Source organism: Patiria miniata, unplaced genomic scaffold, assembly GCF_015706575.1.
Source record: "Patiria miniata isolate m_02_andy unplaced genomic scaffold, ASM1570657v1 HiC_scaffold_2, whole genome shotgun sequence".
NCBI classification, from domain to species: domain Eukaryota; kingdom Metazoa; phylum Echinodermata; class Asteroidea; order Valvatida; family Asterinidae; genus Patiria; species Patiria miniata.
Genome location: NW_024037058.1, coordinates 18,731,938 through 18,753,431, shown reverse-complemented (window position 1 = coordinate 18,753,431; position 21,494 = coordinate 18,731,938). Strand labels below are relative to the sequence as shown.

The following is a 21,494-nucleotide window of genomic DNA, read 5'->3' as shown; positions in this document are numbered from 1 at the left end:
TCCCCATACTTCAAAATTCTTTTGAAATTACTCAAAACTCTCACAGGTGTTCAGGCTTTACAGAAAAATGACGATCAACATGTCATCTTTCATTTTCCTTTCGGATTTTGGTGGGTTGACCATTGCCTTTTTGAGAACTGCCTAATTAATCGGAGAATCTGTTCACGCGTAATAGACCACGGCGAGACTAAAGCACACCAAGGATTCTGGTCAATATTTTATTGTTTTGCTCCAGCGCTGTCCACTTTGTTTTAAGCGTTTTACTGTTAATTGTCCGTGAAACGCGCGGCGCGTTGTCAGAGTAAAAATCTCTGGCCACAGTCGGTGCATGATCCTCGATGCCTCCTGTAATTTTGGACAGGAATCCCCCACCTGTTATTTTTCGCTGACCATTACCGCGTCCTTGCCCTTCGTGGCTAAAATCTTAAGTCTCAGTCATCTCAATTAGGCAACTAATTCTCGATTTGGTCCTTTCAAATTATGTACATTTTGCTGGTAACCAACGCAGTTTTAAGAACCACAAACTTTCGCTCATCTCCAACGCCCAAAGCCCTGACCGCTAATCCCTTTCACACACAAATACCTGTGAAGGAAACGTAGGCAAAGAATTGTGGGTAGGTCACTTGCCTTGAATAATGGCGCATATCTTTCGAAGTGCTTACCCGGGGTCATTTTCTATAATAGTGGGATGCCGTGCTTCGAGCGCCACCCGCTAGGTGGGTGAAGTTATTCTGAATATTTTTGGGAGAAATTCCATCCAGAGATAATCGCCCCTAAAAATAGTCCTGAAGCCCATCGCCATTTTGTAATACGATGCCTACGCTCCATTGCGAAATAGAACCCACAAAATGATCTAATACCGAAGATTTTGATCTAATATCGAAGCATGCAAATCGTGATTTGGCCGGCGTATGCAATTTTGGGCCTGTTTACTGGCCTGAACCCTTCGGATCGTCTGTAGTCTGGTGATTATTAACTGGATTAGCTGTTTCCATGGTGAAACGTCTAACCTCCAAACAAAGAAATAATTCATATATTACCGATAATATATCCAGCTTATAATAAGACTTACGTTCTTACAAAACGGTTAACCACTAAAAATTGTTATCGCTACGCACTGACCACTAAGGCGTTCAGGTATTAAGTCCTTAACAAATTGAGACGGGCTTGCCATGAGGGGCAGAGCGTCTTTCGCGCCAAAATTTGACCGCCATGCTTCGGTCATCATTTCCTGCCCAATGTCCACCCCTACATATTGGAGGAGACACACTCTTTGCGGCAGACTTTCCACGAATTAGGTGGACACACTGTCGCGTCCTAGCAGATTTCATAACCCGTTTTGGTGGACGAGCCCTGAACCGGCTTGGCAGGCCTGACCGGGAAATGCGTGGGGAAAGCAATATTAATTGGGCAAGGCTATCGTGGTATGGCTTTGCTGTTGGATCATATTATTATGTCGGCATTACGGTGGCTGCAACCATTCCAACTTTCTGGGGTCTAGAAAAGCTTAGAGTCTGGTTCTACGGCCTTCTAGGAATCTGTATTATCTTCCCAAAAAGACACCCCATAGGCCCTGAACAACCTACGACATTTGACCAGATATGCCCCCTGCAAATAATACGATATCAAGAACCCCTTTTGATATCGCGGTTTAAAAAACTACAATAATTTTTTCAAACTTCTTCACTATCTATCTGAGATGTCTTTGGGGAAAGCTGCCCGATTCCACTCTGCGAATAAGGCAAAGAGGCGCCATGAATGTGTGTTTGTGTGCTCATGGCATACTCTTTGTGGACCTAGTGAACAGAAGCACAGGATGCAGGAAGTGTGAACGTTGTGTGGACTTGCCCACGTCCACACAACGTTTCCCCCTCTCTGGGAAACAGTTTTAGAGGCATTTGGGGGTTAGGGTTATCGTTGCAAAATGAAGAGGAACGGTCAAGGAACTCATTATCGAAAATGGAAAGAGTATTCACAGTGCAAGTTAAAACGACCTTTTCTCCGTTTTTTCCCTTCTAAACTGCCCGAATCAAAGGAATGTCCACAGTACGTATGGAAGGTAAGGCTGTGTGAGTGTGTACATGTATGGCTTTGCGATAGAGGACATACACAGGGAGAACAAAAGATCCTATCAGTCCTCGAACGTTGGGTCTTTTGTTGAAAACGGTCCTCGATCGTACGGTAGTTATGTGCTTAGTCTATAGGAGAGTGTTATATTACAGGGACAAAGGGAAACACAAAACATTGTCCTCGGGCGTATCGAAATTCAAGACTGTGTGAGTGTGTTACTTCAGCATAGTGCATCGTTTCCGTTTGTTTACGGAACATGGAGAGCAACTTCAAATCTATCAACAGAGAATGGAAGAATCTACCAGCATCAAGTGCAGAAAGAAATGTGAATATTGCTTGCATTTCCAGATCCCCAAAATAACATCACATAAGGTTTTGGACAACTTTACAGTGACTCTTTACCTTGAATTCAGATGGGAAGTCTAGAAATGCTTTCTCACCCTTGTACGCTGGTCGCATTTGGAGAGCTCTGTGAGTGATTTATGAGTCGGATATTCGGCGTAATTTTCTTTCCTTGGTTGCATCTCCTCGGTGAAATTGGCTTAATAATTGGAAGCTGCGTGGATCCTTCAGGGAATAGACCGCGAGCTGAACATACTGACGATTTTTCGGTCGGGATTGGGCGCTGGGTAGGTGGCAAAGTCCACTGGCTACGCTGACCAGTGTCCGTAGAGGCTGCAGGATGACCACGCCAACTCCCAGTGGCGAGAAGGGTAAACACAATTTCCGGGACCCGCGAGGATCGTCTGTAACCGGAATATGACCACAATTCTTCAACTCCTTTTTTTTATTTCTGGGAAATTTAACTGTCAAGTCGTGATCGGTGTATAATGAAGACGAATCGCTCCGTGTAATCGCGCGGACAGTGAAGATAGCAGAGCAAATTCAGAAAGATAACTCGGAAGTCTCGGTTCGTTGTTTGAAATGGAATTTCTCATTTGTTACATCATTGTGCTGCTAAGTCCAATTTCAAAATGTCACTCTCGCGCACCTGGTTTGAAATCTGTCCAAAGAATGACAGAAAACTGAGGACCCATATGGTCTGATATTTGTTCAAGGTAGAGTTGATCATTTGCAGCTGTCCAAAAAGTAACTGACGAAATTATAGTTGAAAAGTTACTTGGTATAAAGAAAGTAATGGCACTAAACTCCCTGGGAAATTAATCTTTCTTGCTTGCCTTAATTTTGGAGAAACCAATTAAAGAAGGCCATTTCCAAAGATGTGTCAAGTGACGCATTTTTCGAAATGTCCGTTATAGTAGTTGGTTCGTAATTCGGCGAATCCGTGAATGGGTGTGCGCAAGCGTTGATAACACGCATGTGTGAGTGGTTGCTATTATTCGTCAGTTCAGTGCGTGACAACGCGTAGCTGCAATCGACTGAATGAGAACGTGCTCCGGGTGCTGATTTCGGGCGCAATTCAAAACATGACTTGGCAACTTTTGATTTGAAATCGAGATCCTAAAATATGGTTTTCTCGGAATATACAGCATTCACTGAGCTAAAACTTCATCAGGTTAGTTGTTAAAAACCCGTCTTCAGATTTAAAGCACTTTTTTTTTTGCTTCAAACGAAAAAAATGCATAAAATATGACAAGTGATCAACCCTACATTTAAGCGTGTAATGTGTAAAAGTGGGTCAGTGCAACGTTCCAACATTTTCCTAAAGTAGACCCAAAGTTGGACCAAACCTCTTCCGACCACTAAACCATAGGGTTTGGGCATACACCAAGCACCTTTCAAGAACCTGCTAGCAATTGATTTAAAACGAGGACAATAACATAACGTTTATGCCATGTAAGGTGCGGTTTATGACAGAAACAAGAGGTGGTTGTGTTTAAAAATTCCGTAACTTGAAAAGTAAATGAGTGATTTGAATGATTCTTGTACTAAAAGAAAGCTTATGAATTGGGCTTTCATATCCTAGATTTTGAAAGTGCTATATGCAGAGCTTCTCTAAAACAATGGTCCCAACATTTGGGTTTCGGGGTTTTTTTACTCACCCTGTATGAGCACTTTAGTTTACCGAGACTTTCCCAATCTCATACCGGGGACCAATCACGAACCAAACAAAACGAATGCCTCGAATATTGAAAACAACTTATGAGGATGGTTGTACTGGAATAGGGGTAAATTTCAGGGTAATCATCAGCGGGGATAGGTTATGGGCTGTGATATAAGAAAGCTCAATACATGTATAGCAATTTTAGCGTTGTTCTTCAGCTTTCTTCGTCGCAATCGATATTTCTATCGGTGCTTTTGTCGACATCTAAAATAAGCCAACGTAAATCTTAGGAAATTGCTCCTCCTTTCTAAATCAAGATACCTAGACGTCAAATGAGGAAAGTAATCAGCCAGGAGCTGTTTACTGCAAGCAAACTGTCATCAGGTCTCCCCAGGCTCTCCAGAGGAAAATTACAGAAAACGCTGAGCGGGAAGAGAAGAAGGAAGACTGGTTTGAAATTGGTTAACGATCTGGCCTGAAAGATCGGATCCACCAAGCACGCACGGAGCGTATCAAATGGCCAGCGTTGCCGTACCACCACCGTCGCCATGTTGAAAGCTGCAGTCAAAGTTGACAGTTTGTAGAAATCACCGTTCAATCAGTATTCCATGCCCCCTGAAAGAGGAGGGATCGGTTTATCATTCCCCACGTCACGCCAAGCACGACCGATATAAAAGATTGTGCAATTGTGATTGGTCCAAGTTTTCACTTTAATAAAAATATCGTGTCTGCGTTTATTATATGAATATTGTTGTAACCCGTATTTCACCCACACACACACGCACTTTGCCAAAGTTCGACCTCGTCAGGTTACAAAAGATCCCAGTTAATTCCTTCGTTCATTTGTCTACGAACTGGTTTTTGTTTTGTCTGGTTTTGTTATTTTTCTGTTTAGTTTTGGAACACTGTCCGCGAGTGTCCGTTCCATTTGTCGTCTGATATTTCGACAGCATTTATCTAACTCGCCCGCGCATTCCAGAGAAGATAAGACGGCATTTGTTTTCTCTGTAGCATATACGCCTGGATTTGAGGCGCCTTGAAATCTCTCACAGTTGTTGCTCCCGGGGAGTGTGAAAAGAAACTTTTACTTCGAAATGTCATCGCTTGTAAACTTTTCTCCATGGTTTGACTGAGCATACATGACGAAGCATGCATGAAGCACACTGAAAACAATGGCAACCCACACACGTTGTCCTAGGCGTGTATTAGCTCCAATAAGCCAAGCAAGCCATTGAAGTACACAATAATCAAGATCTTATTTCATTGGTACATGGTTTCTCAATAATCTTCTGTAATAAACAAAGCATTCCCGATTTCCCCAGATGATTCATATTCAGCACTCTCTCAAAAACAGGTCCCCTTCAAAAACCACAAAATAGAATCGTGTCTTCTGTTCGTGTTTCTCTGTAATATGTTAGTGCCCTAGTTCTTAACGTCACGCATGATTAAAAGCAATCGATGGAATTTATTAATCAAATCAAAAATTTAGTGAAATTTTATCAGGTTAAAATTCGGGCACGCTATCAATTCTATCACGAAGGCCCCCTTCAATGGTTTGTGCTAGCTGTTGTTCAGTTTGCGCAGAACGGAGCATTTCGTTTGTGGAATGTAGAATGCAAAAAGTACTGTTATTGTACAGGGTGAGTAAAAAAAACAACGAAACCCAAATGTCAGGACCATTATTTTAGTGAAGTTCTGCATGTAGCAATTTCAAAATGTAGGATATGAAAGCCCAATTCATAAGCTTTCTTTTAGTACAAGAATCATTCAAATCATTCATGTACTTTTCAAGCTACGGAGTTTTAAACACAACCATCGTTTTAAAGTTCTGTCCATGGATCACAAAAAAGTGTGCGTTCTTTCAGCAAAACGAAAACAATTCACACACGTCCTTAAGGCCAAAAAAAAAGTCTCCGGTTTCTGGTATGGAGCTTGCCCCAAAAGTGGTGCGGCGACGCGGCTTTTTTTTTTTTTTTTACCTGTTTTTTTTTTTGGCTTCAAATGTCGGCTGAGGACTGCAAATGGTGCCCGACTAAACTTGGCGCAAATATATGGGAGTCCAGAGAGGTAACATAAAGCTTATTCTCGATCATAACCCCATCTAAAAACACGTTAAAATTGTGCAGCAGCAGAATTCCAGTCAAACCAGTGAGTTTGGCGGTTTTGAGACATCATCTTGTATTGAAAAAAAAACTTTTTTCATTTTGCCGACGCGCATGGCTACGGCGACGCGCGCGCATACCAGAAGCCGGAGACTTTTTTTTTTGGCCTAAGTGATTTGATTTTGTTTTGCTGAAAGAACACCGAACTTTTTTTGGGATCCGTGGACAGAACCTTAAAACGGTGGTTGAATTTGAATGATTCTTATACTAAAAGAAAGCTTATGAATTGGGCTTTCATATCCTAGATTTTGAAAGTGCTACATGCAGAACTTCACTAAAACAATGGTCCCGACATTTGGTCTTGGGGGTTTTGTTTACTCACCCTATATATGCGGGAAAAAGTGGATGATATTGTGTGCCAGTCTTTAACTCTGACCCAAACTTACCTTTGACAGTTTACACTTCGTTGCCTGATGTGTAAACCTATATATTTTATCAACTTTAAATGGTTACGGTCTCACGCAATCCACCAAAAGCTGAGAGACTCCCATTCATTAAAAGTCAGACCTAACGTTCGCGCCTTAAAACTCATTCTGTTGCCTTTGGCTTTAACGGGTGATATCCATTTAACAAGTTGATGTCAGCAAGTAAGAAAATGACCGAAACATGTGGTTTTTAACACATTTTGTTTTAATGTTGAAAACACGCGTAAATACCACCGAGTGACTGTCCTTTTTTCCCCTTGGTAACAGCAAAGCTGAATACCTTTTTATTTTGGAGGATTCACGATCGTTTTATGTACCGAACTGTCCATTTCGCTTTTCCAAGTGAAAATAAGAAAACAGCAGTTGATTACCACTAGCTGTAGTACGTGCACGGAAGTCGGAATCATACACAAGAGACCAATCAAACGGCATACCAGCTAGCCAATGTGAGGAAGTCACGTATTGCAAGGGTCCCTACGTGCTTGCAGCACGTTGGTTTCATTATATAGCTCGATTTGAAAGAACCCTCGTTAGGTATGCATGCTTTTTGTGCGTGAGGTGCGAGTCCAATGCAGAAATACCGGTCGAGAGTTCACACGGTCCCAATAATTGCCACCGTTGGTGGCGCTACTCGGTACGGTTGACATGTCGTGTTCCCTGACTCTGCGTTTCGCTACGCGGTTCGAGTGGCGTTGTGTTCATGACTTCGTTATGCAAGTTCGCAAGCCCAAATGAACGCGGGAAGTTGTTAAAGGGATATATACAACATTTGCTTTTGCTGCAATTTTCAAAAATAAATGAATTTGGAGGATAAGTGTGCTAAAGAAAATATTGTTAAACTAGCTTGTTTCACGTGTTGAGTTCGGAGATGCTGGAAAATCCAAGAAAACCAACCATATTCTTGTAGTCTGGTTCTCTGATCCCACTTGAGACGAGACGTTGCAATTTACAGACATTGGGAATTGTAAGGTGAGAGAATCAGTCTAGCAGGCTTGTACCCCTTCACAGATGTGTAATCAATTGCAAAGTTAATGCAGAATGACTAATTATGAAAAATTAGGAGCAGTTTTTGAAAAATAAACCAGTTTTCTCCAACGATGGTTGGCCGACCAGCGTTGGAAAAATACAAGTTTTCTTGAAAATGTCAGCGAACAAGGAGGCACAATTTTACAGTTTGCTTTAAACGGTCATTCACTAACAGTCCAGTAAGATATTTTGTTATAATTTGATCATTTTGTTTCTTGATGTTTGCAAATGTTGCATCTTCCCTTTAACACACAGTTCTCATATAGAACAAAGTCAAGGCTTTGCTCAAAATATCGAGAACATCATAAAATTCCATAGTCGACTGCATATTTGTAGACGACATGAAGGTAGCTCGTGTTACTGACGTGTCCTATAATGGGCATATTTGTTTTAAGTTGGTGAACCATTCAAATCCGATCAGAAATTCTTGCCTCCATGTTGATTGTCCATATTAATCACTAGTGAACATACTTCTTTTTCCAGAATATCTTGCATCTTAATTGAGGATCGTTTTAACTTTTGAGGAGCTAGATTCATATTTTACGATTAGCTTCAATCACGACCGTCAGTCTGCGTCACAGTGAATATTTCTAAGATCTCGTGGGATTTCGCCCATGTTACAGATGTGACTTTTTCCCAGGGTAAAATGGCTTCATGCATTTATTATACTCACGGGGGCCGTTAAGGTCGCATCTATGCTCCTCGTCGATCGGGAACCATTAGGGGCCATTAGAAATGGTACGCGTACTGGATACGTATGCGGCTCTTGTTAAATTAAATCCACATTTTTGTGGTTATTTCATCTGGTACACTAGGGCAATGTGCATTTGGGGCCGTGTCATAAGTCCGACGCCTCATAGGTCCGATGCTCAGATATAGGCCTATATAGGTTTGGTGAAATAACTACACAAACTGGTGACAGCCAGCCACTTTTGTTTTTCTGAGCCGCATACGTACCCTGTAGCCGCATCATTTCTAATGGTCCCTAATAGAAAAGAATCGAGTACGGGAGGCGCATGTACTTCATAGAACTTATTCACGAGGAAGTCATTTTCGATCGTGTTCCCTGAATCTATTTCATACAATTGTAAAGTGTTGAATGGAATGGTGCCAGACTATTTTATGAACGGAGTGCGTTCCAAGCCTTACTTTCTTTCTTGTTTATAATGTGGCTTAAAACATTCGGGTATATGTTTAATCACAAATTTCAAATTGTTCATCAGAGCAGACTGGTATTAATTTGTAATGAACTTTCATTTCATTGCTCTCATTTCTATACTCGCAAGCTCCAAAACTGAAGAGTTTACTTCCCTTTTAATTTCATTTGGCCAGCTATAAATACAGTCTACTGTGAGCAGTGTGCATCTCACATCAAACTATTGAGCTGTAGATATGAGTGCCTATACTGCAATGACCAAACAAAATTGCCAAGTTTTTTGGGGCCGCATACGCATCCCGTACGCACATCATAATCACAATACAAATAGATATGATACGATGATGGAAGTCGTATTCGGCATGGAAAAAGTTACCGATTACCAGACTTGCATTCGAGTCACCAAACATCAAGTCCGAGTCCGAGTCACCTCTTCCGAGTCCCGAGTCATGCAGGTCGAGTCAGAGTCACGAGTCCCGAGTCATGGCAGGTTGAGTCCGAGTCTGAGTCCCGAGTCATGCAGGTCGAGTCCGAGTCCGAGTCACCAGTCACAAAGGTCGAGTCCAAGTCACGAGTCCCGAGTCATGCAGGTCGAGTCCGAGTCCGAGTCCCGAGTCATGCAGATCGGCGAGTCAAAGTCCGAGTCACCAGTCAAAAGGTCGAGTCCGAGTCCGAGTCACCTTTAATATATATTGGAAATAAATTTTGAGGTTCTGCTAAAGCCTCACAGTGTAAATGATTCCATTTTTCACAGCTTTTCTCTCGTTTAATTAACTGGAAATCCGTGTATAACCACAAGGCAAGGCACCGTTGTCTGGAAAGGATAATCTGGTACCAAACACTATCAAGCTTGCATTTACGCAATATCAAGTGTGGACGCTGGGATACATGTTTCGATACATTGATTTCCCAAATTAATGCCTACATGTGTCGGAAACAAGCCAGTCGTACGCACAGACTGTATCGCTTGCTCAGGAGCGGATGTCTTCCAAATAATTGGAAATTATATTGTTGGTGGAAAAAAAGTGATTTCGTGGTCATTTTGATCGAGTCCCAAGTCGCGCAGGTCGAGTCCGAGTCCAAGTCCGAGTCCGCAGGGTCAAGTCCGAGTCCGAGTCATTTGTCATCGTGACTCGAGTCCGTTTCAGACCACGAGGCAGCAGCACCCCTCTTGTACTCAGCAACTCTTTTTCTAAGCCATGGTGTTCTCCCGTGCTCACATCATTGTTAGCATGAAAAGCAAGGAAAACAGCTCCATATTTTTGGGACAAAAAGTCTGTTCGTGCAAACGTGGCCTAGCCCACGGCTTTCGTCATCTTAATCCATCCCGCGTCCAGCCGCCCACAACCTCTGATGAATCGTCGTCCAACTTTAACACGCCCTTCTAAATCCCAAATCAATCAGTCAGTCTAGTAAACCTATATCGGTCAAATCGTGGACACTGACTACTCAGACCTGCGTGTTCGTGTCGTAAGTTGTGATGAAACACAGACTGAAGTCAGACCGTGATTAAGCGTTGTACTGATGACCCCAAACCGATCCAGCACTGTCGGAGTGTAATGACAGTTTGTTGAGTTCGAGATTGATCCATGTTGAGGGTAAAGGTACAAATCAGCTCTTTCTAATCTGTAGCTCACCAACAGGCCCCCTTTTATGCTTTTGATGTCCAATTTTGTAATATTTACTAAGATTTTGATTATCAAGTGGAGCATATTGATGTTTGATATATCAGTGCTGTGTTCGTAGAGAAAATTGCACAAAAATGCAAAAAAAAACGGTGAGTCAAAAAGACAGGCGACTGAGTAAGAAAAAAATATTTAAAAATATGTGGCTCGCTCCATTTAATAAAAAATGACATAGGGATAAAGTACATGTTATTGACTAGTAGTAACTGAACATTTTACGTGATTTAATCACAAGTTATCTCTATTTTAATAGAAATGACACACAATTTGGCTGTCCACCACTGATCATTTACCGATACGTACCTTTTAAATACAATTAACCATTGGGTTTTCCTACCTCCATGAATGAACGAAAACTTGCAGAGGAAAATACCCATCATTTCAGGAAAAAAAAGTTGATTTGTTCCTCATAATATACAAAACACAAAATATGGCATTAACTAATGTTTCATTCTTGACTCAAAATGATTAAAATCTCATTTGTATTCGAATATGAGTCATATCTAGTTCTCACTCAGCTGATACAGCTTCAAAGCATTTAGCATTCCATTGACAGCTGTGAAATGGGTTCGTTTAGCAAAACACGCATAACGTCTGATAGCATGGATCAATTTCAGTAATTCTTTTTCCACATGAGTGGAAGAACATGCTCGTTTAATAAATGTTTCATTGGCGTATCAAATGTCATTGCTTTTTAAGGGAAAAACTAATCAATCCTGGCCACTTTATTTTTGCCTCACCCTGTAATTTGACATGCATGTAGAGGACTCCATAGTGCTCACTTAGTTACTTTTGTAAATAAATAATACACCTATAAAATACACGATATACACCTGGAACTCTTTCTGTCACTGTTTACTTTTGTTTTTAAATTATCGACAACTACCAAAATATTCAGAAATTTTGCATCGATGTGTTTATATCAAAACATTTTCCTCTTTTCTTAAAGACAAAAAGATTGATACAATAATGTAAGGTGAAAAGCAATAGGCAATTTTGTCAAATTATTTGGGAAATTGTTTTCCAAGTGTATACATTGTCTATCTTCCTACATTTTAAAATGAGTCATTGTCATTTGTGCCGGTGGGATATCTGGATAATTCATCAAGCAACAATGCGCCTGATACATTTCCGATTCCAACCTTTTTAAACTAAAACCCCTCAAAATCACAACTCTAAAAACCCATCCACGTAAACCCTGTCCAGATTTATGAATTCATCCAGTGGCGTTTAATCATCATAAATTAGGGAGAGAGAGAGAAATCAGAAATTCCCTTCGGGTTTGGCATTATTTTCATAATCGGGACCGCAGGGTGTGCATGGAGTCCCCAACACTCTGTCCCTCTTGTTATTATTCGTCTGTGCGTAGATTTAATAATGGTCTAGTTTTTTAAGTGCACTGTATGGGAACCTTCACTGTGCTGTAGGCCTTACACCCGCGCAATAATATCATATTTTGACTCCTGAACCGACAAAGGATCTGTACTTTGTGGCGCTGTGCGGGAGCCAGCGTGTGATATGATTATGGATGGAAATTGGGTAGGCATATTTGGCCGTGATTTAATACAGATTTGATATTTTGGAGCCAGTTGGCACGCTATATAGGTTGAAAGAAGAATATAAGATGCGTAGAACACATTGGACAACGGGTACGTTTTAAGATTGAAAGACAGTTGTGTTCAGTATTGTGGTGAACACATGATGTGCACTCATAACTTTTTTCAACGAGTTCTGGAAGCTAACAAAAATACAGTTTGACTAAAATAGTATGCCTTTCACGGCAGTCTATAAGTCTATTACTGTGCAGATATTACCGCTGTACCGAGTGCGCATGCTCACGCATCCCCACATAATGACCATGACATTGTAGCACATGGAATGAACTCAACAAAGTAAAACTGCTTCATGCATCTGTACTCTCTATCTCTCTGATGGGGTTGACTTTGGACGCATGCGCAAAAAAGGGAGAGGGGATATGAAGTATGGCGTCCCAACCTTTGACCTCTAGGTCATCACGTGTCATTGGAAACATGTCAGGGAACTCAATAAGATCGGTGGTTGCATAGATGAATGACAGTGGGCGAAGAAAGATTGTCGTACTGGAGGCGAGAAGAAAACGAACGGTTGGTTCTTAATAAGGAGATTAATAATGCAGTTAAAGTTTATCTTTTTGTCTGAAGAGTCTATGTTGCACCCAAACTGATGACGTCATTTCAAAATCAAAGTTGTTGGACTAAAGAAAACCTGCCCTAGGCATACTTCGGCTAAATGGCGTACAGCGTACATTATTTTAAGGCCTAATCATCTTATCGACAAATTGTCGACTGTTGGTTCAACGAGTTCTGGAAGCTAACAAAAATACAGTTTGACTAAAATAGTATGCCTTTCACGGCAGTCTATAAGTCTATTACTGTGCAGATATTACCGCTGTACCGAGTGCGCATGCTCACGCATCCCCACATAATGACCATGACATTGTAGCACATGGAATGAACTCAACAAAGTAAAACTGCTTCATGCATCTGTACTCTCTATCTCTCTGATGGGGTTGACTTTGGACGCATGCGCAAAAAAGGGAGAGGGGATATGAAGTATGGCGTCCCAACCTTTGACCTCTAGGTCATCACGTGTCATTGGAAACATGTCAGGGAACTCAATAAGATCGGTGGTTGCATAGATGAATGACAGTGGGCGAAGAAAGATTGTCGTACTGGAGGCGAGAAGAAAACGAACGGTTGGTTCTTAATAAGGAGATTAATAATGCAGTTAAAGTTTATCTTTTTGTCTGAAGAGTCTATGTTGCACCCAAACTGATGACGTCATTTCAAAATCAAAGTTGTTGGACTAAAGAAAACCTGCCCTAGGCATACTTCGGCTAAATGGCGTACAGCGTACATTATTTTAAGGCCTAATCATCTTATCGACAAATTGTCGACTGTTGGTCGAAAATTTCAAATCAGTTCCAATCTGCAAAGCCGGTGATTCATTGTCGATGAAAGCCGGTGTCTGCATCTGGCGTCCAACACGCGTTTCATCTTGTGACATCATTCTTTTGTCTGATTGAAGGCTATGCAATGCAATATTTACTGTTGTAAGAGAACTAACGACTTGATTATACATATTCTTTACATGTACGACCAAATTTACTAATTTATGTGCCACCTTAGTTGTATGTCAACATGGAAAACAGGTGCTGGTAAGAATAAATGAAAAGATATGCTGAGCAAAACAGGTCACTGGCCTACCTGTCGAAATGTCATGCAATGTAAATTGCTTTGGACTGCTTCTCAGCTGATTTTAGTTGAACATAACAAGCAATAATGTCTACTTTGCCCGCTGGCAAAGCAAAAGGGAAACTTTTACCTAATGTCAACTCTCAGGACTGCGTGTGTTTCAGCTCATGCGCTTTTTGTTTTACTTCATAGCACCGCGCACTCACATGCGAAGTTGAGCATCAAACAGACAACTTTTGACCCTCGTGTGTACCGTACAGGACACAGTGTTTTAGCGAAAGGTCCATGGACAGAATTACAAAACCTTCCCAACCACGGTTGAGAGTTAGAAAAGTGACCGGTCATTTCCGCACGCTCTCCATCGCACAACTATTGATCCAACAGCGTGTCTCGGGGGCGACCGTGTATAAGAGTCGCTGACGGAGCCGGGGCACACGGCACGTCCGAACCCCTGACAGATATCCCCCTGGGTAACGGCAGACGTGAACTTGTATATCCTGGAGCCCGTAGGATGCAACTAACCGGGGAGACACGGGCACATCCAAGGAGACTTTCTGCGTGTCATCCGGATTTTTTTCTTGACGACCGTGCATCTTAAAGACTTTACGACTGTTTCGTGTATGCCTGTGTATAAAGAAATGTAATAATAATTCCTACCTCGTGTTTTGTTTCTGTCAAATTACTTATCTGGAGGCTTGAAGGCTTCTGCTTTAATATTATTGTTTAGAAATACATTTCAACAAACAACATCTGTTTCTATATTATACTGCGTTTCACTGTGGATTCATCAACTACTGCTTTCCACGTCTTAGTAAAAAGACTATTGTCACGCAGCGGTGACTTTTTTTTAGGGATCTACGGCTGTTTCGTGCCAGCGAGAGATCTCGAGTATGAAACGTAAGCTGTGCGCTTTCTTTATTAAGATAAACTTTTCAAAAAACCGATTGAAGTACTGAAATAAACGTTATTTTACAAGGCTATTTTCCATTCCGTAACGTTTTTGTGGAAACCAAACAGCCTTTGTGTACAAATGTCATGTACGTATATTATGCCAGCCATGTTCATTCTGTGCAGTTGCTGTAGATTTATATTACAGCATGTTCCGCAGTATGGGACACTCTTTTTCAAGCCACATTTTTTTTTCAGGCCACATCTCATGTCATTTTAAGAAACCCAAGTTTTATTATTAAGTCTCTGTAAGGATTTTTCCATGCGAGTCACAATAAACTCTCTGTTGGGCTGTGAATTATGAGCGAACGGCGGTGACTTTTTTGTAGCTGCACCGCCGCGGGAATCGAAACCGAACCCCGGCTAGGCCCCCAAGGGTTAGTGACATTTGGGCGTGCGGCTGGCATGGAATGCGCGCTTTTTCCTGATCCCATATTACAAGGTCATGTTCAAGAGAGACGGAGTTCTGAAAGGAGTTAGCCTCCTTTCCAGTCTCACTCGACTTCTACTGTTAATTGTACCTGACTGTATACACAGTGAACCAAATACTTGCGACATTGCGGCTGAACTTGTGATTATAAAGATTACAATACCAACTTTGGGTTCTAGTTTCGTATGGTGATGCCTTGGCCGATAGAGCAGCCAAAAGACTTGGCCTTCCCGACTTCTAAGCAGACGCCGACTTGAACAACGTCTACGCCGTTTATCGAAACCAATCCAGCGGGTGCTTTTCGTGAAAAAAAAGGTTTTCTGTAAACAAAAATAGAAACAGAGCTTTGAAGTTCAAGGAATGTGCAATTAAAGGGGTTTAACGTACTTGCCTTGCTGATCATTGTTTTTACATGTATCGTACACAGAGAGTGTTGTTTCAGAGCCCTGTCCCAATGCATAACAGTTTTGTTTCTGCGTCCTATGCTATGAAAGAGCGACAATCTCCAGTCTCGGGCCTTCGGACTTTCCTTGAAGTTAAGCTTTACATTGATAAACATCTTCAGTAGTTACTCCATAGTCATATGTCTTTAATGTGGGCTCTGCTATTGATCTGGGTACGAACGCAGCTTCAATAGAATCGGCTATACTTCACATGAGGTCGTGGGGCCATTGGCACCATCAGTCATCGTCGGAGCACGACGGACAGCCATATATTTTTGTAATGCTATAAATCAATAGTATAACATTTGGGTTTTTTATGTGAAACGGATTTGGAAGACCACTTTATCACAAGCAAACGCTAAAATAAAAAGAATTTAATGATAGTGTTGTTTTTCATCATGAAATGGTACACTATTCTTTTTTTGCATAGACACAGAAGATTGTCAATCTGCAATGTTGAATTGGTCAGTTTTGCACTACATGTACATGTACTTGTATAATCATACATGTACATGTACTTGGTGTGTACGCAAATGTAAGTCCCTTATGACATTAAAGGCAACGGCTTATACCTTCCAAAGTGAGTATAATAAGTGTGTATACCGTCTTTACAACTTCAGGGGTCAATAAACCGTCCCGAGTTCCATATAACATTCAATTTTAAAAAGTTCGCCCGAAAGCGTTTTTGAAATTCAAGTTAAGTGTTTCAAGAGTTCGTATTTGTTTATCAGGGACCAGTTGACATGAAAGCAATATCGCCACACAGCATGTTCTTCCAACTTAAAGCTAACTTCGCAATAAAATCATGAAAAGGTCTCACGCTGTATTCCTGGTCTTGATCCTGCACACGGAAGTACAGACGTCAATCATTTTCTTTGCGACATCCCATACTGGATAGTATACAACCTATGCTCCCTAAACGTATGAAAAAGAAATGGCTACATGCAGTAAAATAAAAATACCTTCCGACCAATTTTTACTCTCAAAAACAAGTTTTCAGAAGACTTCACACACACACATGCACTTTAACGCGCATCACCTTGCGGTGAATTCACAGCAAGCCAGAGGGCATGTCTCTCCTGTATCCGACGACTGATGCAGTACTCTTCTTTTTTTGCAGAGAAAGTCAAAAATGAAACAAATAAACGAACGCATTTTTTTCTGGTTAACCGTTTTATTTATTTTATAGGAAAATACTCTTCCAGCCATATCAATACACTTTGTATTTTAAAATCAATGGAATAATATTCGTCGGTTTTAAGATGACGGCACCAGTTTGTATGGCGCTGTGGCAAAATGCAAATTCTTTTTTCACATTATTTTACGGTCCTTTACCTGGATATTAAATACATGAAATACAATGTACAGCCCATTATATATGTCGTAATATTATTATCGTATGTGTTCCCCATAGTACGTGTATACATTCATATTACCCTTTGTTTTGTTAACACCACTTCATTGTTTACTGCAACGGCTTTTTCCTCCGATTGTAATGTCCCAAGCATGGTTTGAAGCAAATTAGCGGGCCTTGCGAAATCTAAAACATCTTAGCTGATATTAAAATCTTATTGACAAATATCTGAAGGAATTATGTTTATTATCACCAAATTATATATTTATTTTGTTCAGCCGTAGATTGCATATACTGTGTGACCTTTATATACGGCCGAGAACAGGAAAAAGACAGGGAAAACATAACAATTTTCGAGACAACAGGAGACCTTAATAAGGGTCTAAATAAAATGTCAATCTAGAGTAAATCTTTGTAAGATTACGAATCCCAGGTTTGTAAAGCGAAATGCATGTTAGAAAATTTGGATTTTTCTTTTTCAGCCAGAGGTGTCAAAAAGGGAAATCCCCGTATTTTTTGCCAAATATTAAAAGCTGGCTGTACTGTTTCGTACTTTGTCAATAATATAACATGGACATGTAAGATACCAAACCATTGTCAGACAGTGAAACATTTTCTGGATTAAAATCTGATATTAAAGGAATAGAAACTTAAAATCGGGGTCCAACAATTCAATATACACGTCAAAGTTGTATTTATACAATTCAAAATGTGTGACACAGGGAACGAACATTTTGTATAAGAAAAAAATAGTTTTGACGATTACATTATATTTGAGGTCATTGAAGAACTCGACATCAAACATTCATAGTGGCACATTCACCAGTACTGCACGAGAATGCATAATGTCAGCTCATTAATAAAAATTGGGTCTAATCCCCGTGGGGTTTTATCGCGAGCGCCAAAATTCACACCACGCTCGACCATTTCTTTTCCTTGTCTGGTCTATAGGCACAGCAGATGGAATTAAAAAATATCAGTGGCGCAGTGTTATACGGACCACGCTGAACTGGAAAGACCCTAGTTTACAACCGACCCTGGGGCTTTTTTTTCCCTTCTTTTTTTTTCTTTATCAAACTGGATGGATGAGGGGGAGCGAGAATAAGGCAGCCAAAGCATGGTATAAGGAAACCAGCGTGACGAGCCTCGCCGTGTCTCCGGGCGCCGTGATCCACAGAGCGCGAAGCCTGGCTGCTAGCCCACCGTGTCAGGTGGGGGTTGCACGGCGTGGATACACGGTCCCCCCTCAAAAGCCCAGCAGCGTGCCTACGGACTCTTGGCGCTAATCTAAAAAAAGAGCGATGGGCGGCAAGGCGTTAATAACGACACCATCGCCACATAACGCGTATTGTCCCCTCGTTCCATTTACCGCGCTCTATTTTTTTTCGTCACTAAAAATGCAGAGATAGTAGTTCGCTGCAAATGTTCCCACTTCACTGAAAAAGGAGCACACCCAACTTTTAACCACTTTTAATATAATTTTACATTAAAATTAAAAAAAGAATGATCGTGTTGACCTTCCCAATTATTTGTTTACACTAAGATAAAAATAACAATGTACCATTTCAATTATTGACCTTTAAGTTTCAACAAAATTATTATCAAACATTGGAAAAGTTGTCTATGGATATCAAACGCGTAGTTGTGTTATAATAGTAACTTCTAGTGGTAAAACTCAACAGCGTCAGGTGATTTAACATAATTATATGGTGTACGTATATCGTTCGTTCAACCTTGTTGGGGGAATATGGCGGAATTTGACCCAGACGCACCCCGCCTTTCAGAGGGCAGGAAGTGCATAGCATTCACTTGTCAAAAGGGCCCAGTAATCCCTGGGTTAAGATTGGGAAGGGATACTGCCGTGGCAGGCACCCACCATATTCCAAGCATATTATTAACACCGAGCGAGGTTTTCCCTCATGAATTGCCTCCAGCGGTTCTTTGCAAAATGACAATGAACAGGCGGCTCGCTGCACGTAGATCACTGAGCGCGCAGTGCGGTGTGCATGCGGCTCTCTGACCCGCTTGGATAGATTGTGTGACCGCAAGTCGTTCTGACGGGCGCTCGCTATTCAAAATGCACCCCCCAACCCAACCACCAAATCCTTCTGCGCTATAGGTCGTGCAACACACAATACAAGGCCTTGGTATACCACAGTAAACATCTGAATACATGTACATATTGTACATGTGGTTTGTGTATAGGACTGCAAGTAGTAGTACGGCTGATAGGCGATGGGATTGTGCCTTTGAATTCAAGCATGGAATTTGGCACACATGCAGTCAGAGCAGAGCATGGAGTTTATTTAGCTCCATGGTCAGAGTATGTCACGAGAAAGATATTCGGCTATAGGGCCATCGCAGATTTGTCCTTTGAATAAAAAATATGGGTAGAATAACAAGCAATTACAGCCATTTTGAAAATGTGAAAGTTGCTTGTTATTCTACCAATATTTTTTTCAAAGGACACATCTGCGATGGCCCTATATAGTCAAATATCTTTCTTATGTCATACTCTGACTGTGTGCCAAATACCATGCTTGTATCATAGGCACAATTCCCCCAAATATTTCCCCTATCTGCCCACCTATACGGGGTCAAGCAATGGGCTACCTCTTGTGCCACAATCCCAAATTCAGAACCGACAGGCAAGGTAGCTGCATTATCCTCTCCAGGCCAACCGTAGTGATCTTGGTGCAGCCGTACAGGTCGATGCATTTGAGTTTGTGCAGATGATCCCCGATCAGTTTGAGTCCCCTGTCTGTGACTTTCACACACTGGCCGATGTTGAGCGTGGTCAGCCCGTGCAGGTTACGAACCAAACGGTCCAGCCCATCGTCAGTCACGTGGCAAGAGCTAAGGCTGATATTCGTCAAATTGTACATTCCCTGAGATATGTGGGTCAGCGCCGCGTCCCCTATCTTGTCGCAGAAGCTGACATCCAACGTCGTGAAGTGACCGCCACACTCGGCCAAGTGAGCTATCCCGATGTCGCTGATGTTGTCACAACTCCGGAGGTTCAGCTCCCGTAAGCTAGGCATGCGGGACAGGTTGACCATTCCGGAATCCGTCACCCCGCAGCAGAAGCTGAGGTTCAGACTCCGTAGTTGTGGCAATCCCTGCGCCACGTTGCTCAGCGCGCTGTCTGTGATCTTCTGACAGTCTTGTAGCACCAGTTCCTCCAAGTTGCACACCCCTTTAGCTGCCTCACTGCTCATGCCAGCCAGGTAGCCAATCCCCACGTCCGAAACATGCCGACAACTCCGCAGATTCAGACACTTGAGTTTAGGCAACCCCCTCGCGATGACGAGTAAGCCCGTGTTGTTTATGTTACAGCAACCGGCCAGGTCGAGGGATTCCAAGTTCTTGAGATATTGTGCTATTCTCCACAGACTGGTGTCCGTTATTTGCTTGCAGAGACTGAGATTGAGTACTGTCAGTGTGGGTATTTCATGCACGAACGCATGTGACAGCCCAAAGTCCGTCAGATTGTAACAACCGCTAAGGTTTAGGCTCTGAATGTGAGGCATACCTTGTAAGACGTGGCTGAGGCTCCTTCGAAGACTGAGGATCTGTACTCGCCGTATCCCTCTGGCCACCAGACTGGGGAACAAAGACGGGTTGGTACGGCGGATGTGTAGTTTGGCCTCCACTCCCCGCCACACTGACCGGTGATACGATGCGTCCCTCCATGACCGGCACACTTTGGCAACACGGCCCTTGTCTTTCACGTCCAGATAGCTGAAGATGAGCGCCAGTATTTCAGGAAAGAGGCAAGATATGTGGGCCTCACCTGACATGTCGCTCTGATGGGCTTTAGGGGTGACACATCGCCGCCGTTTGGCCCTACTCTGGTAGCAATAAACGTCGATTTTGGGTTGGCAACATGGACATGTATACGGTGTGTACATGCACCATGGATTATAGCTGCACTCGACGGCCATACACGCTTGTCCAATGCATGGCCACTGCATCGAATGAACACTGTACCTTCAGTGCGTGGTGGATAGCTAGCCGTGCGTGGATGGACCCCGTGTGCTCTACCTATAGCCCGCTTCACGTTTCAGCTGTACACACGTACGGTTCAATGGTGAATGATGTGTCACGTGATTGACATCTGCGGTCAACCCACGTGATACCGTTCGACGCGCTTGATTGGCCAAGCGGCCGAGTGTCTCTTGTCTGGCTGGGCTGCCACTGTGAATGGAATGTGGACCATGAGTCAACAACATAAACATGATAAAAGGCACGGAGAGAAAAAAATGCGGGGGGAAAACGGCCTTTGCAGTCGTGAATGAAAAGAGGAAACGGGAGAGAATCAAAACTGTGTACATGTACTCACTTCCTGCTCGCTTTAGTATCTACTCTCAATCCTCTTTTGATACCGCAATTTCCCAAATCTTGTTCCAAATAAGGGCCTTTATTCCTCCGTGATCGTTCTAATAATTCACAGCTCGTTTCTTCGCTTTGCAAATTTCTACGACCGCTGGAGGCAGGGCAGTTGGCCCACCACCGCCCATGGTGTGTTGGCGCCATCATGCAGGTTGATGAGGAATG

General features: G+C 42.2%; 1 protein-coding gene across 1 annotated transcript; it reads right to left on the bottom strand.

The window, feature by feature from the left end:
- Positions 1-19,426: 19,426 nt before the first annotated feature.
- On the bottom strand, positions 19,427-21,020 carry LOC119726774 (F-box/LRR-repeat protein 14-like). Its single transcript, XM_038198617.1, has one exon. The coding sequence runs from the start codon at positions 20,909-20,911 to the stop codon at positions 19,547-19,549; it is 1,365 nt and encodes a 454-aa protein (XP_038054545.1). The 5' UTR covers positions 20,912-21,020; the 3' UTR covers positions 19,427-19,546.
- Between the last annotated feature and the right edge of the window lie 474 nt (positions 21,021-21,494).

Excerpts from the sequence above, each read along its gene's own strand:
- LOC119726774 (XM_038198617.1), bottom strand. The coding sequence starts at position 20,911 with ATGCAGTGGCCATGCATTGGACAAGCGTGTATGGCCGTCGAGTGCAGC.